The sequence below is a fragment of the Narcine bancroftii genome, chromosome 1 (assembly GCF_036971445.1).
Source record: "Narcine bancroftii isolate sNarBan1 chromosome 1, sNarBan1.hap1, whole genome shotgun sequence".
NCBI lineage: Eukaryota > Metazoa > Chordata > Chondrichthyes > Torpediniformes > Narcinidae > Narcine > Narcine bancroftii.
In genome coordinates, this window is record NC_091469.1 from 320,493,224 (window position 1) to 320,509,747 (window position 16,524).

The 16,524-nt window shown below is 40.7% G+C and overlaps 1 protein-coding gene and 1 long non-coding RNA gene across 15 annotated transcripts in view; one reads left to right on the plus strand and one right to left on the minus strand.

The window, feature by feature from the left end:
* ctnnd2b (catenin (cadherin-associated protein), delta 2b) overlaps positions 1 to 16,524 on the minus strand; it is a 1,542,927-nt gene that overhangs the window by 367,912 nt on the left and 1,158,491 nt on the right. For all 13 annotated transcript variants that reach the window (XM_069906986.1, XM_069906993.1, XM_069907003.1 and 10 more), the window contains 4 exons: positions 8,985 to 9,019; positions 8,282 to 8,398; positions 7,896 to 8,080; positions 5,541 to 6,084 (listed from right to left, as the gene is read on the minus strand). In XM_069906986.1, coding sequence (XP_069763087.1) covers positions 5,541 to 6,084; positions 7,896 to 8,080; positions 8,282 to 8,398; positions 8,985 to 9,019 — 881 coding nt within the window. The remainder of the gene's footprint in view (positions 1 to 5,540; positions 6,085 to 7,895; positions 8,081 to 8,281; positions 8,399 to 8,984; positions 9,020 to 16,524) is intronic.
* The window catches only part of LOC138747719 (uncharacterized), a 54,274-nt gene that overhangs the window by 11,996 nt on the left and 25,754 nt on the right, over positions 1 to 16,524 (plus strand). The window contains exons 2-3 of one of the 2 annotated variants that reach the window (XR_011347644.1): positions 9,401 to 9,727; positions 11,183 to 11,340. This is a non-coding gene — a long non-coding RNA (uncharacterized lncRNA). Of the gene's footprint in view, positions 1 to 9,400; positions 9,728 to 11,182; positions 13,324 to 16,524 lie in introns of those variants that run through there. The other variant, XR_011347643.1, reaches the window with a different exon arrangement.

The following is a 16,524-nucleotide window of genomic DNA, read 5'->3' on the forward strand; positions in this document are numbered from 1 at the left end:
GATTCATTTCCGCAGTTTTGACTCCTGAGAGCTAGAGACCAGAGTACCGTGATAGGAAAATCCATCTTTTGCATTCCTTAAAGTACTGTTCTGTATCTCAGGCAACAGCAGATGTAATCAGCAATAATTAACTCCACTAAATCAATCCATTGTGTTGAACCTGTTATGGTGGCACAGCTTCCTGTTCAAAGCAGTGTTCCTTCTAATTTTTAGTAGTCAGTGTGTGCAAAAATTTATGTTGTGGAATTTTTCCCTGTGATAAAAGTATGCGTGCACTGACTGCTTCTACAAATGTAAACTACATGGAGTAACTGATCTTTCGTGACCACATTTTCTTTGTGTCTTGTTTGTGAAACGTGGGCGTGCGTGCACGCGCACAGCTTTAAGGCAACAGGGGTTCGAAGGCTTCCTTCCCTCAAGAGTTGGGTGCACGAATCTCTTGGGTTATTTCATTCCCTCTGCTCAGGTTGGAAATTCACAGGACTGTGAAGTAATGAGACTTGCCTACAGGCAGAGTTCAGAGAAACAATCTTTTGTGTGGAAATCAAAACAGAGTTGCATAATTTAGAAATGCTGCCATTTTTGTGGATGATATCAGGGTGAAACACGATAGGCTGCAGACGCTGTGGTTGTAGTAAGCACACCAAACTCAGCTGGTCTTTTCAGCATCTGTAGGAGACAAAGATATATTGCCGATGTTTCGGGCCTAAGCCCTTCTCGAGGAATATATCAGTCTCAGAATTCAAATAATAGGGGAGGAATCCAGAGCAACAAAAGGTGTTAATTGGATGTGATAAAGGGACTAGGTGAGAATATATTATGTCTGTGTGAGATAGCGAAAGGAGAGACTGGGTGTGGGTGGGGGGGGAAGGAAAGGGGTGGTGGGAGGTGTTTAACGAAAGCCAGAGGAGTTGATATTAATGCCATCAGTTGGAAGGTGCCCAGTTGGAAGTTGAGTTGTTCCTCCAATTTCCGGGTGGTCTCAATCTGCCAGTGCATGAGACCATGGGCAGACATGTCGGTAAGGGAATGAGATGGAAAATTGTAGGAACTGTGGCAGCGCACTCTCTCATGGCGAACTGGCTCCACGTGGCGGGGGCAGCCATGGGAAGATGGCACTATCAGGGTTTTCTCCCTGCCTCAAGTCTCCTGCCCAGCGCCCGCCTGGGGCAGCGATTATGATGTCACAATGCACGAGGCGACTGAGCTCATGCTGCTCTTAAAAGGGGCACACGCTGAATTTGAATAAAAAGAGTCGTTAAGGACTTTCAATGTGGTGGCTGAGTCTTTCTTGGCTGTGTCAGCATGACAGAACCATGTTTCTCTCTGAAGATAAATGTGATTCCTGACATCTCAGATCCACAGGCTGAAAGGCAGAAGGACTTTCATTTTATGTAAAGTTTCTTTCTTAATCATACGTCAGTCAAAACTCCTTACAGCCAATCAAATAATTTTGAATCTATTATGTCCTGGTTGAAGTTAGTACTTTTTTTGCATTCGACTTGGTAGTGTTCCACAATTAAACTTTTTTTTGGCTTGATTTGGGTAATTTATTAGAATGAATAACTGGAATAAGATTCCCACAGGATCCAATGTTATTTTTACAGGGAGATGTTAGAGGGATTATACCTCTAACATTAAATTAAAACTGAATAAGTATCAAGTAAAATGTGTTCGTTGCCTTGGCAACAGCCAGAACATATATTACTGTAACTTGGAAGTCAGATACTGATCTGGGAATGGATTGATGGGAAGCAGAAGTCTGGAATTGTATTCCACTTGAGAAAAATTACTTATAATTTAAGAGAAAAATGCCATACGTTTTGTGAAATATGGAGCCCATATTTACAAACTGTTGGTATTAAAATTTAAATGAATCTCAAACGTTCCCTTTCTCCTATCGGTCTCTTTGAATATTTATAGGTCTTTTTTAGTTTGTAGGGAGTTGGGGGGTGGGAATTCATAGTTTGCATTTCTTGACTTTCTTTTTTGTTATAAAATACCACAGGTATTCGGATTAAGTTTGAAATATTGTAATATGTTTTCTAAGTGGTTTTATATTAAATAAAATATTTTTTAAAAAACTATGTCCCTCTTGCAATGGAAGTCATTGTTTCTGCACTTGTCTCCAAGGTACTATGACCAGCCTGAGGGTCTATTCCACCATTCTATTAATTCCACCTTTTTGGTTGGGATGAGGCCTCCTGCATTGGCACATTTCCCTCTATATCCATGTTTTTGAAGAGAACACTGGATGTCTGTTATTCCTCAGAGATAAACGTGGTTCCTGATATCATCCATGAAAGGCAGAATTTCTACATTATGCAACTATCTTTTGATTTCCAAACGAGAGATTGTTTCTCTGCACTTATCCTGTTAAATCCTTTCAACGTATGAAACTGTTTGCTCATACAATAGAGCTTCCTTCACTCCCAAGGATGCCAGCCAAATCTCTGTAAACAACCTTTGCAACTTAATCGCTATTTTAACTCTTTGGCGGAGAGGCCCACAAAGCTAATACATTTCACTGAAAATGGCACCCAAAATAAATACAAACCTTTGGCCTATATTTGATATTTCTCTTAAGATAGAGGGCAGTTCAAAGACATCAATTTAATGAGGGCAAGAGCATTCCCAAAGGAATGAAGTTGATTGCTGACTGCATTGCCTCCTAGTTTCAGAAAAGATTGTTTGATGGAAGTGTCCCTGTTAATACTGGCTGGATGAGGGCGAACAGCAACATTATTTGATTGATTATTCTGATAACTGCAATACTGGATGTGCAATCCTGTGGAAGAGTGGAACAGAGCCAAGCTGTACAACTTATTGTTCCTGTGATGCAATGGTTGAAACCAGTGGTTTTCAACCTGCCCCCCACTAATCTCACATTCCACCTTAAGCAATCCCTATGCCATAGTTGCTCTATGAATAGTAAGGGATGTGGGTGGGGAGAGAAGATTGAGACTCGCTGCTCTATTATTACTGAAATATTTTGTTTGAGAAAAATTGTCCTTGGCCCATTTCTTTTTGAGTTTTGAAATGGTGCACGTAGCGAGTCAACGAGGGATGATTAAAACAGTGGTTTTCAAACATTTTCTTTGCACTCACATACCACCTTAAGCAATCCCTTACTAATCACAGAGATTATTTAAGGAGGAATGCGAGTTTAGGGGGGCAGTTTGACAACCACTGGTTTAAACTTTACCAAAGGGGAAAACACACACACTCACACACAGATAATGGGCTTTCTCGCATCGTGGAACATAATTTCTAGACTCTTACTGTTGAGCACCTTGTTTGGACAGACAAGGTCTGCAGAGATGTAAACCTGCAGTGGTCTCCACATCTTTCCAAGACTGTTATAGATTTACAATATATTTTAAAGTAACTGTTGTCTAGATACATGTCTTCAGTCAGCTGTGGAGAACAGATACCGATACTTACATTCAAAAGAAACAAAATGTAAGCAAAATAGGTTCTATTTTGAAGTTACCTAATCAAACTGAATTAGAATTACTGATTTCTAACACTACTGCAAATAAATTTATTTCGGTCATGTATAATTTACTTCAAACCAAGGCCCCCCAAATTTGGGGTGCATCAATCAAGATTAAGATTTAAATACTTAAATAAGTGAAGAAGATTGGATGGATTTGTGTAAGAACATGACTAAACTTATAAATGTAAGATATAGGTTAGTTCAATATAACTTTTTACATCAGCTATATTTGACTCCGCAAAAATTAAACACATTAAATCCTGTTGTATCTGATTTCTGTTTTAGGTGTAGATCTAAGATTGGAACTTTTTTTTCATTCAACTTTGTGATGCCCTAAAGTTAGACAATTTTGGTCAGGGGTAGGTAATTTTTTGGGACGAATTACTGGGGTCAAATTTCCAAAGGACCCAATGTTATTTTTACTGAGTAATATTAAGACTGCAAGTCCAAATTAAATTTAAATATTTATCAAATTGTATTTATGCCAATTGCTTTAGCAATTTCTAGGAAATGTATAGCAATATCATGGAAGTCAAAAATAGATTTAGGTACGGAAAGATGGCACGCAGAACTTTGTAGCTATTATCACTAGAGAAAATTACTTCTAATCTGTGAGATAAATATCATATTTTTTGGAAAATATGGAGCCATATTTACAAAATTTTGTTTTGCACATATGATCGACTCCCTGAAGACCCACTTCTTGATAACTTCTAACAGACTTTTCTGCACAAATGTTTCATTTCTTTGCATTCTCCAGTTTTTTCTTTCATTTCTTTTTTGGGGTGGGGGTCAGGAGGGTGTGTTGAGGGGGATGGGAGTATATTACCACATGTAGTCATTTTTTAACATTGTTTATAATTGAATGTGATGTAATTATACTGTGGTTTAAGATTTATGAGTATTTAAAAAAAAAAGAAACAAAAAAAATTCAGAGGACAAAAACTAACCCCAGTTATAAATGAGGAGGAAACCCTTGATGATATATCATCCTGAATCATTTAGCAGGAACATCTTATGTTGGAGGGGGAGGAAAAGTCTATTTCTTCTGGCACAGCTGTCTTTAGCTCCTTTCACACTTGCATCCCAGTAAATCGGCCGTTAAATGTCACGGGAAAGGAATAGGGGTTTGGCCTTTCACACTAGAACACTCCTAACCGGGACACTGAACACTTTCACACTTGCAAGGGTCTATCCCCGGCATTTGGTCTGTTCTACCTTTAAAAGGAAGTGCCGGCAATGTTGCTGCCCATTTCACACTTGCCTGGTCTCAATGCTGGCGTCTGCAGATATCAGGGAATGTACTAGAGGTCGAGGCCAGAAATCCCGGCGTCACCTGATACCAGCGTTGAGCAGATTTTGCTTCCGCACTTGCCACTGTAAATGCCGATTGGCGTTCAACTCCTGGGATCACTGGCTAGTGTGAAAGGGGCTTTTGACAAACCTGGGGGATTTTAAGACCACTAGTAGATCTTGGGACTGTCGGATGTTACACAGCCTACACTTGGATCCTTTCTGAATTAGCTCACGAATTGCTTCCCAGCCACCAAGGTCTATCATTTGACCCGTTTTATGCAATGACTTTTAGGCTTTTGTTGTTATCATGGTCAAAGGAAAGACAAACCTGATCTCCAACAAAGGCAATCTTAACCATTTACTGTGACATCATTGATAATGTCAACGAGACGCTAAAAACAAAACTGCAACTGGGAACACTACAAAGAGTCAGAAGAGCTTGCAGAAGATGGAGCTCACTATCACACTGAACTATCACATAGAACACAATGTGAACCACAATCAAGCAAGTTCCACTCCTTATCAACTTTGAGTACAGATTTTTATGATTCCTTATTGTCTACAATGTGCTTAGGACAATTTGAAAAATATCCTTCACTGCTGGGAAGATTTCGACTGTCAATCCTCTGAAGAGAAAATATCCTCATCCAGTATCATCTATGCTGATTGTTGCAACTTCCCAAGTTTCTTCTTTGCACACCTCCCCTGTTCATAGGAATAGTAACCAAACCATGAATCAAATTACCTGCTAGGCTGCCAGGCCTCTGTAGGGTGCTTCGCTCGTACAACTCCTGCGGGTGTTTGCTGTACGGATCAGACGTGTGGGTGAGGCGTTTGGTGGGCGAGAGCGTGGCATAGCTGGGCTGGGCTGGGCTGGGCTGGTGTGCTGGCGAGGTCACAGCATTGGCCGGGGGTGAGGGGGAGAGCGCGGCCGAGGAGACCGCAATGTTCACTGGTGAACTGGTGCTGTAGGACTTGGACAAGCGGCTGGGAGAGGCCGTCTGTTTCGGGGAGGCAAGCCGCTGGGTGGCGTAGACGCCGCTCTCCGCGGCCGAGCCTGCCCGCTGGAGCTTGGGTGGCGAGCCCGTCCGCTGGAGGGACATGGGGGAGCTCACTCTCTGAGCGGGCAGTGTGGCACTGACGTAGTAGACCGAAGATGGATGCTGGGCTTCCGGCAGGCGAAATGCGCTGCCATGGCTGGGCAAAAAGGTGTCCCTCGACTGCGTGGCAGAGTGAGAAGGGGAGGATTCAGATCCTGATGTACGACTGCTGTCACCGGCCCGGTTAACCTGGAGGGAAAAGGGAAAGAGAAATCAAATTAATGCTAGCAATAATAACCTTAATTCATACACTTTTTTAGTAAAACATTCAGTCGCAAAGCAGGAAGAGATTTGATGCCGAGCCCCAGAGTTGGCAGAAGGGTGGCACAGTTGGCGTAGCGATTGGCCCAATGCCTTTACAGCACCAGCAATCGGGATGGGGGTTTGAATCCCGCGCTGTCTGTAAGGAGTTTGTACATTTACCCCATGTCTGCCTGAGCTTTCCCGGGGGCTCCAGTTTCTTCCCACCCTTCAAAATGTACCGGGGGAAGTAGGTCAATTGGGTGTAACTAGGCAGCATGGGCTTGTGGGCCGAAAAAGAATGTACATCTAAATTTAAATTTAAAAAGAGTGACTGCTAACACCGTGAAAGGTGCAAGCAAAAGAAAGAACCTTATCGGGAGCTAATTTCAGCTCTGAAAGCAACAGAAATGGAGAGAAACAAAAGCCAGGCCTGAACAAAAGGTTCAAAGCCATAATATTCTGGGTAATAGAAACACAAGGGTAAAAACTTAAAAAAAAAGAGAATTTGTCAGACAGAAATACATTCTAAGTCAGTGAGCACAGGAATCGCGAAGTACATGCAAGGCCAAGGGCAGCCACGCTGAGAATAAACTGAAGTTTATGCAGTAAATTTAATAGAGTGAAATGTCCTGGAGGATCTCACGGGAGAGCCATCAGGCTGAAACTAACTCCAAGCCACAATGGTAAAGGGTTCAAAGGTTTGCTCAAAAAGGTAAATTTCAAACATCCATTTAATGTATGAGGAGAGGTTAAATGAGGAAGTTCCTGAACCAGAACTGAACATATTCCATCTGGTCATTTATCTCAATATGATCTTGCGGTGTACAAATTCACATCATTTTTCTATATTACAACATTAACTACATTTCCAATGTACTTCAAAGGCTCACTATACTTTGTGAGTTGTTTGAGGAGATTCGGTACACCACCAAAGACTCTTGAAAAACTTCTACAGGTGTACCAGGGAGAGCATTCTGGCTGGTTGCATCACTGCCTGGTATGGAGGCCACAAATCTCAGGATAAGAATAAACTCCAGAGGGTTAACTCAGCCAATGACATCACAGCCACCAGACTCCACTCAATTGAGGATGTCTACAAGAGGCGATGAATTAAAAATGCAGCCTCTGTCCTCAAGGACCCCCACCACCCAGGCCAGGCCCTGTTCACTCTGTTACCATCAGGGGAAAAGGGTGCAGGAGCCTAAAGATGAGCACTCAGCGGCACAAGGACAGCTTCTTCCCCACTGCCATCAGATTCCTGAATGATCAATGAACCACAGACACGGCCTGACTTTGACTTTTCGTGCCCTGTTTTAATTTATTGCTGTAAGTTGGTTTATATGTTTGTTTGCACTTTGATGATGTTGCTGCAAACCCATGAATTTTGAGACCGGTTCATGAGAACAAATTCTGGCTCTGACTCTGAGAGTGTGAAACTCACTTTTTAATACATGGTTTTTCCTCATAGAATTTTCAGATTCTTACCAAGTTCACATCACTGTCACAGAATTATATTGTTATGTCTCTGTGTTACTTGGGAGGCTTCTTAAATAATTTAGAAATGCAAGATTCAAATAACAAAAGAGACTTTACTTACTGATGCCTTCCACCATCTCAGGAAACAGTTCACACACTCACATATACATATACATACACCTCACAGTGGTTCACTACAGTTACTACAGTGAGAAGGGTGTATTTTTACGGGGTTACAAAATAGTTCACTTTATCCTGACTATTTAACATATACGATGTACCTGCACATAGCTATGGATGCCAACTCCAGCTCCAACCTGACCACTTGAGGCCCTCCCAGAGGGCTGTGATGTTGTTGAGTCGCCACGGGAGAGTGTCTGGTTGCTGTGGTAATTGCCCGAGTACTGGTAGGACCCTTCTGGGTTGGCATTGATCTGCGAGGCACTCTGGGAGAGAAGACTAGGCCCTGTTCAGAGACATTTGAGAGCAGTCAGAGGACTTGTCATCAAAGCAGCATGCACAAGAATGACTTCATGTCATTTCCCAACTCAAGCCCTGCAACTTTCAGGAATGTGACTCCTGCACTCATTTGTGTGAGTGAGATGGGTACTTAACAACTCATTCAGCTGATCAAACAAGAATAAGTATTAGATTAAGAGAGCTTCACCTTCACTGGAAGAGTATTCGTGATGGTCCAGTATACCCGATTCTTGCAAGGACCTTAGGCAGGAGTCCACCAGCTCCAAGCCACTGGCAATTTCATCATCCGCTCCTTTCTGTGCATCTGAGGTTTGTACGTGCCGTTGTAAAACAGAAAGAAGATGGAAAGGCACAGCAATTAAAAACCCCTTGCCATATTCTGGTGCTCTGAGAAAATAATACATTTGAAAACTTACTCTGAGAAATTAACTCAATACCAAGTCGTCCAATTACATCCTAAAAGTATTTCTTGGAACTGAAACCAATTTTTCTGTATGACGAGATAAGCTGCTAATTGAAGATACTCAGTATTAGCAGGCATATTCTTCCACCGAATGCACACAGACCTCTTCCACTACAGAGTCTCTAGTTCTGGAAACTGGAACAGAGAACAATCTGCTGGAGGAACTCAGCTGAATGAGCAGCATCAAACGTCTCGGGCCTGAATGGTCAATCAGAAGAAGAGTGGGCAATGTCACGGGCCAGAACTCCACATGAAAAACTTGCTTAGTCTGAAACTAACTCTGGGTGGCCAATCTGCACATAAACGTCAAACAATGCTACATAATGTAACTTTGTCCGCAATTCCTCTCTATTTCTCAAGGCCAACCAGGCAGGTTTTCCAGATTTAACCCCTTCTGATGAAGGATATTGAAATGAGGAAGACTTACCTTGTATGTGCCAGCGAAAGGAATCCTCTGTTGAACTGCAGAGACAAAAGACAAAAGTAATATGAATCAATGTGAATAGATCCCATGATTTAAAATAGCAGTCAGATTAAAATGAGAGTAAAAGAACCAATGGCATTTAAATAGCACTAGCAGTGTAACGTATGCAATGTCACTTAATCTTGACATTAAATTCAATACTAAGCTACACAGGGACATACAGGAAAACCCCTGATATCCAGCACCTTTGGGGATTGGTAGATGCCAGATAAGTATATTTTCTGGTTGCTTGAGACTTATGCTTTCAATGCCTAACTAATACATCTGCATTAAAAATAAGCAGTTGAAAAGACAATAAAACTATACAAAATGAACTTGTATAAATATATAAACCTTAATGCATTTTACTTTATTTTCAGTCGCATTCTTTGAAAACATTTAACCGTCGCTGCATCTGCAAGTTCCTCCCCATCCATGGAGCCACCCAGAAGAAGAACAATAATATTGTAGATAATTAACACCCCCCCTCCCCCAAGTTTACAGATAAAGACTCTGACTGGGGCGACTCTTACTAAGCAGGGATAAGGAGACACTTTAAGAGAGTCACCCCAACGGCAAGAGGCATCAACCAGCTCTTCATCCTGGGCGTCGTCATCGCTGTTTCACACAACTTGATTCAAACAGCTGCTACGAGCAAATCACAACCAAGGCCCTCCACTGGGTGAATATTTGCTCCCATCTTCAAGGTTTGTGTGTTATTTCAGAAAATGTTTACTATTACAACTTTAAACCTAAGTATTTTTTACCTGTTTATATCTATCTATTTATTTATTTATTTATTTATTTTAAAATTACTCATTTTTTTGCTGGATGTTTGAGACTGCTGGTTGCTTGAGTTCCAGATACAAGGGTATTTTTTTTTACTGTATTAGGCTATTTCAGCTGAAGCTTGGCCAGTGACAGGTTTAAAAGATGCATTATAAAATGAAAAGAAGCAAGGCCTTTTACAGCTAATGATCAAGGTGACTGAAGGCATGATCTTCAATAGTAGAGTGCTGACGATCAGGGAAGCAGAATTGGCCAGGAGTTACGGACAGAGATGTCCTGCTGGCGGAGATGACAATTCATCTTCCAGCATGTTTCCCCGTTCCACCACATTTCTCAGGATGGTGGTCATTAGTAGCAGGAACCTCAGCCTTCTTTTCCTTCCCTGCTTTGGAACTGCTAATGCCCCCAGACACTTTCCCTGCTCTAATCCCATCATTATCAGTCAACAACTTGCTGGATAAACTCACTGAGATGCCACAAAGAAGATTTTCAACAGAGAGATGAGGAGAGCATCCAAAATTGATCCTCTTTTTAAATCTCTTCTAAAAAGCAGCCTAAAAGAAAATCCATGAAAACAATTCTTGCTAGAATCTAGTCAGCCAATCTCAACAGGGGACCTATGGCCCCCCTGGGGTCCACAGTACATTTTAGAAAAAGTCTTGTTTTCACCTCATGTTACATAAATATATATATTTTATGTAGTCGGTAGGAAAGGAGCACAGAAGAAAGCAAAACGTGACTGCTTCACAGGGAAGGGGTCCCATAAACTTTGATCAGAGTCCTTGGGTGGGCCGTAGCTGGAAAAAAAAAGTCAAGAGCGGCTGTTCTAGATCACTGCCTATTAGGGGCGATGTGAGACTTTTTCCTCAGTTTGTTTTTTTTTTGCCACTTCTGTGATAATATTATTCAATCAATGATGGTTGGCTTATAGCCAAGTTTAGCTCCAATTCAATCTACAAATTTGCTGATGGCAGGACTTGCTAGCTGAATAATGTGAAAAGATGAGTCACGGTGTAGGATGGAGATCCATCCATTGTACTCCATCTGCCATGTTCTTTCCCCACTGGTCTCTAACCTCTTCTTGCACCCTTTTCACTTTTAACATTCCTACTTGGAAGTGTTACATGTCAGTGTTATGCACGAAACCAGCAGCAATTCACCAAGGCCACAGGATTTTCAAAACAATAATTTTTATTAATAACTATGAATAACAATACTTCTTACTTAACCCCACTATGTACACGTGTGTGTGTGTGTGTGTGTGTGTGTGGCAAAACCATTGCAGTCCAGGCATGATTGAATAAAGAATCACTTTTTATAAGTTCAGTCCGTTTTGTTTTGAAACTCAGATTCTTTACATTGTTTCTCAACAGCAATTCTGGAGCAGGTGTGAGGCATCAGATTCTCAAACCTCACATGATTCTTGTAGCTTTTGGAGAATTGTTTCTTCATACGAATGATTTCCCACTCTTGGATGGAGGTTTCAGTGCTTGTGATCTCTACACAAATGAATTCACAAACCCAGACAAGGGTAAGATGAAGTGCCCATGTAGAAATGGACACAGCAAGACTGCTCTCTCTCTTTTAAAGAGAGAGTCAGAAGTGGTCATTCTCTTTCAAAAGCAATTTATTCTGTGTTCTTCTTTGACCAGGAGTAACATATAACAGTACCTTTCTGGTTACAGTATCTTCAGGATACAGGATGGCAAGGCAACAACTTCTGGTTTCAAATGTCTCTGGTTCCAAGTGTTTTTAATCATGTGACATGACATAATTGCTGTCTTTGCAGTTTATCTCTTCCAAAAGTTTTACGAGCCAATGCTTCCGATCTGTCAGCTAACCACTTGTTTTGTTGGACCAGATGCCAACTGTGTTTCCATTTTAACAACATAGGTAAACCAGCAAAGAGTCTTTTGTTTAATTAGATGTCCTCTTTGAGCAACCCCATTATCCTAGATATTTCAAAGAACAAACACTTCTAGTTTTATTGGGGTTGCCTACCAGACTTTGTGATTCCAAAAATGGCTTCTCTCTGAGTGTGATCAAATGTCTATGTGTTCCAGTGTCCAAACCCATAAAATTACTTTACTAAAAATATAAATATATATTGAATTTTCTATACCTGAAGATTAATAACACAATTTCATCACAATCAGGGAGATTGGTGATGTGGATTATGAGTTCTTGAATTCAGGCATCACTTTTGGTGACCCATCGGAGATGTCCCTGTTTATTCTCACTTGGGGTTTCCATCTGTCAAATCTTCCTCAATGCAAGATGGCCTTTCAATTCTGCAACACTTGAAATTTAGTTTCCTGCTCTGAATCTGAATCGCTCTCATTCTGCACTACTTACAGGTCCTAAAATTGAACTTTTTTTTCAGCATTTGTGCATTATGAGGGCTGGGCAAATTTACGATTTTTGGATTTAGACATACAGCACAGTAACAGGCCATTTCAGCCCACGAGTCTGTGCTGCCCCATTTACATCTCATTAACCTACGGTTCGTTTTGAATGGTGGGAGGAAATCGGAGCACAGGATTCGAAACCTGGTCCTGATCGCTGGTGCCGTCAAGGCAATGCACTAACTGCTACACCAATCGTGCTGCAAAGGTGAGGAAGTAAATGGTTTTCCTCAATAGCGTGAAAAAAATACAGTGAACATTTAGAGCAGTTAGTCAATTCATTTTCTCTAATTCAGGCGGTGAGATCAAAATTGTACCATAGGATTCATTCACTCAGGTAGCCTTATCTGGAAATAAATCTTTGCCAATGAATTTCCTAATTGTGAATCACAACAGACTTACGTTGCAATGTTCTTTTGAGGTTGAAGCAAGTAATTTCCTATGATTCAATCATGCAAACTCCCTCTGCATCTCAACAGCCTGAACTGGGATTTGAAGACATGCTCAAATTAAAGTAGTTTATAAGTGTCAAATATTGCTGTTTGTTCCATAATACAACCGAACTATGCTACGCACGGTTGGCACAACACTGTTGTAGGTGCTAGTGATCGGGATCGGGGTTCTAATCCTTCACTGTCTGTAAGGCGCTCGTACATTCTCCCCATGTCTGCGTGGTTTTTATCCAGGGACTCCGGATTCCTCCCACCCTTTCAAAAACATACTGGGGCTGTAGGTCAATTGGGCGGCATGGGCTCGCGGCCCCATGCTGTAGGTCTAAATAAATAAATATACCACTAAAAAATTTAAAAGTTGATGGAATCATCTGGGTTAAGCTGACCCAGTCTCCACTTCTGGCAAGTTAAATGTCCTTAAAGAGCTCTCATTGGCAGAAATCAGTAAACTCTATAAACTGATAAAGATAGTACTCCAATGGCAAATTAGAATCCAATTGTTTAGTTTAAAAATTATAGTTAAGTGCCTATGGTAAATGATTGGTGCTAATCTGTTTGATACAAGCAGCTGCCTCGAATGGATCTGGCAGCTGTAATGCTGCTCTTTACCTCTACCATAGTCTGAAGATTTGCAAAAACGTCCAGACAACAATCAGAAATCACACTGGATTGCATTAAACTGAATTAAATGGAATTGAACTGAAATTTGGTGGCACGTTTTCAAGTTCAAAGTTCAGATTTATAGTCAGAATTCATACATGGCATCACATACAACCCTGAGATTCCTTTTTCCCGCAGACAAGGCAGAATCACCACTTACTGGTAGTGCTAAAACTGTGCACAAGAAGGTATGTATATATGTAAACAAATAAAGAAAGGTAAACAAATTGACTATGCAGTAAGTGCACAAGTAAGAGTCCTTAAATGAGTCTCTGATTGAGTTTGCTGTTAAGGAGTCTGATGGTGGAGGGGTAGCAGCTGTTCTTGAACCTGGTGGTGTGAGTCTTGTGGTGGCTACACCTTTTTTCTGATGGCAGCAGCGAGAACAGCTGTTTAGAATTTAGCGCAACTCTATTAGAGTGCTAGCAGCCTGGGTTCAAATCTGGCGCCATTTGTAAGGAATTTGTATGCCCTCCCAGTGCCTGCATGGGTTTTCTTTGCAGGCTCCAGTTTTCTCCCACTCTTCCAAAACATACAGGGTTTGTAGGTTAATTGGCACATTTGTGCGGCACGGGCTCGTGTGTTGGAAGAGCCTGTTACCCTGCTGTATAACTGTATTTAAATTTTAGATTTTGAACTTTCAGAAAAACTGCTGTTGAAATAGCAGTCTTGGAGCTCAGACTTCCAATTTTTGTGGTATCTTCAACCGCAAAGGTAATTTCAGCAGTACCTAACAATTGTTATGGAGTTTTGATGAGCAAAGCTTGCTCAGGTGATGATTAATTATCTCAGGAACTGAAGTAGAACCTCAGCAACAAGAAAGCATCAACGTGGACAATCACTCAGCTCAGAGCACCCACTGAATTCCATAAAACCAGGCCAATCTCTGTAAACAGGGTACTGCTAAATTGAACAAATATTTTTTTAATTTTTTTTTATTTTTCACACTATGAACCATATTAACCAAAATACACACAAACAATTCCCTCTTGAATATACACAGTCGTTTTCTCCCCTCCCTCCTTCCTACACCCCTCCAAACCCATTCAACATATACAATACAATAAAACCATTAAACAATGTCATCACACAATGAAAATAAACAAGAACATTGTGTCATCTATTTTTACACACTGGGTCAGCTAATTTCGTCTTCTTCTCACTCTATCTTTTTAGGGGGAGGAGGTCCGCGGTAAGCCCTCTCTGTTGTGTTCCATGTACGGTTCCCAAATTTGTTCAAATAATGTGACTTTATTTTTTTAATTATATGTTATTTTTTCCAATGGAATATATTTATTCATTTCTATGTACCATTGCTGTACTCTCAGGCTCTCTTCTGATTTCCAAGTTGACATTATGCAATTTTTTTGCTACAGCTAAGGCTATCATAATAAATCTTTTTTGTGCTTCATCCAGTTTGTCTACACAAATGCTATATCAATTTTTTTCTTTTTTCAGTAAATTTAATAGCCTCTTCCTTTTTATTTGGTTATGTATTCCATTAATATTTATAGTCATATAGTTCAACATGTCCATCTCATACTTTGTTTACATATCATTTCTGCTTCCTCACCACGACCTTTCCCCTTTTCCCCATTTCCATTTCTCAGTTTTCTTTTTTTGAACGCACTGTATGACAACACTTCTAAAACATAAAATATTTCAACTAGTCCCACATCTAAAATTCCCTTAACCACAAGTGTCCCCACCCCCCCCCCCCCCGCTTTTCTGAGTCGCCCCTTGGCCCTTGTCGGGCAACCACAACTCCCCTCTCCATTCAGACTGTGTACCCGTTCACAAGTGTCAAGTGATTTCGCAGTGACTGTTATTCTCTCCCACCCAACCCCCTCCAGAAAAGACTTTTATTTTCACATTACAACAAAGCTCCCCCTCTTTTCTTCTCTTTTTCTTTTATATTTATTTATTATTATTATTATGATTTTTAACCCCTCCTCTTCCCCCCCCCTTCTCCCTTACTTCCCTTTTCTTCCCTCCTTTAGTTCTTACTTATACATTATTTTTACTTCTTTGTATGTAGTTTGTCATCGTTCTTTGTTCTTGTTACATTTCTTCATCTCTCTTTCTGTCTTGCAGGCATTCTGCAAATTCTCATGCTTTCTCCGGATCCAAGAATAGTCTGCTTTGCTGCCCCAGGATAACTATTTTAAGCACCGCTGGATATCTTAACATAAATTTATAGCCTTTCTTCCATAGGATCGATTTTGCTGCGTTAAACTGCTTCCTCTTATTCAGGAGCTCAAAACTTATGTCTGGGTAGGTAGAAAATAATTTGTTGACCTTTGTATTCCAGTGGTTTTTGTCTTCTCTAATTTTATTCATTGCTTTCTCCAATATATTTTCTCTTGTCATGTATCTTAGAAATTTTACTAAAACGGATCTTGGTTTTTGTTGTGACTGTTTTTGTTTTGGGGCTAATGTTCTGTGTGCCCTTTCTATTTCCATTCCTTCCTGCATTTCTGGCATTCCCAGGACTTTTGGGATCCATTCTTTTATGAATTCTTTCATATCTTTGCCTTCTTCATCTTCCTTAAGGCCCTCTATCTTTATATTGTTTCACCTACTATAGTTTTCCATTATATCCATCTTCTGAGCTAAAAACTCCTGTGTTTCTTTAACTTTTTTGTCACTTTCTTCCAATTTTCTTTTTAAGTCATTCACTTCCATTTCTACCGCCATTACACGTTCTTCCACATTTTCTAATCCTTTCCCTACATCTGTTATGACCAGCTCTATTCTACTCACGTTTTCTTCTGTACTTTGCATTTTTCTTTTCATTTCACTAAATTCTTGTGTCAGCCATTCTTTTAATGCTTTCATTTCTTCTTGAAATTTTTTTAAATCTATGTGCTGTCCATTTATTTTACCTCCTATTCCTCTGTGCAGAGCTTGGTGTTCTTCTTCTTCTCCTTCTGTATCTGCTCTTGGGTTTGTGTCTTCTATTTCTCTTCTGACTTTCTTGTTGAGCTGCTTGTCTCAGTTTGTTGGGTATTTTTTTTCCATGGTGTCTTGATGTTGGTCCTCTTCTTCTGGGTTGGTTATCTGTTGTGTCTCTAGTTTCCTTTTTTCTTTCTCACCCCTCCCATTCCCGTTGCTTTCTTTATCTTCCAGCTGGAAGCCCTGTTGTCGGGCCTCTCTCAGCTGTTCCTGCTGTGGAATTTCACTCCACAGCTGGTCCCC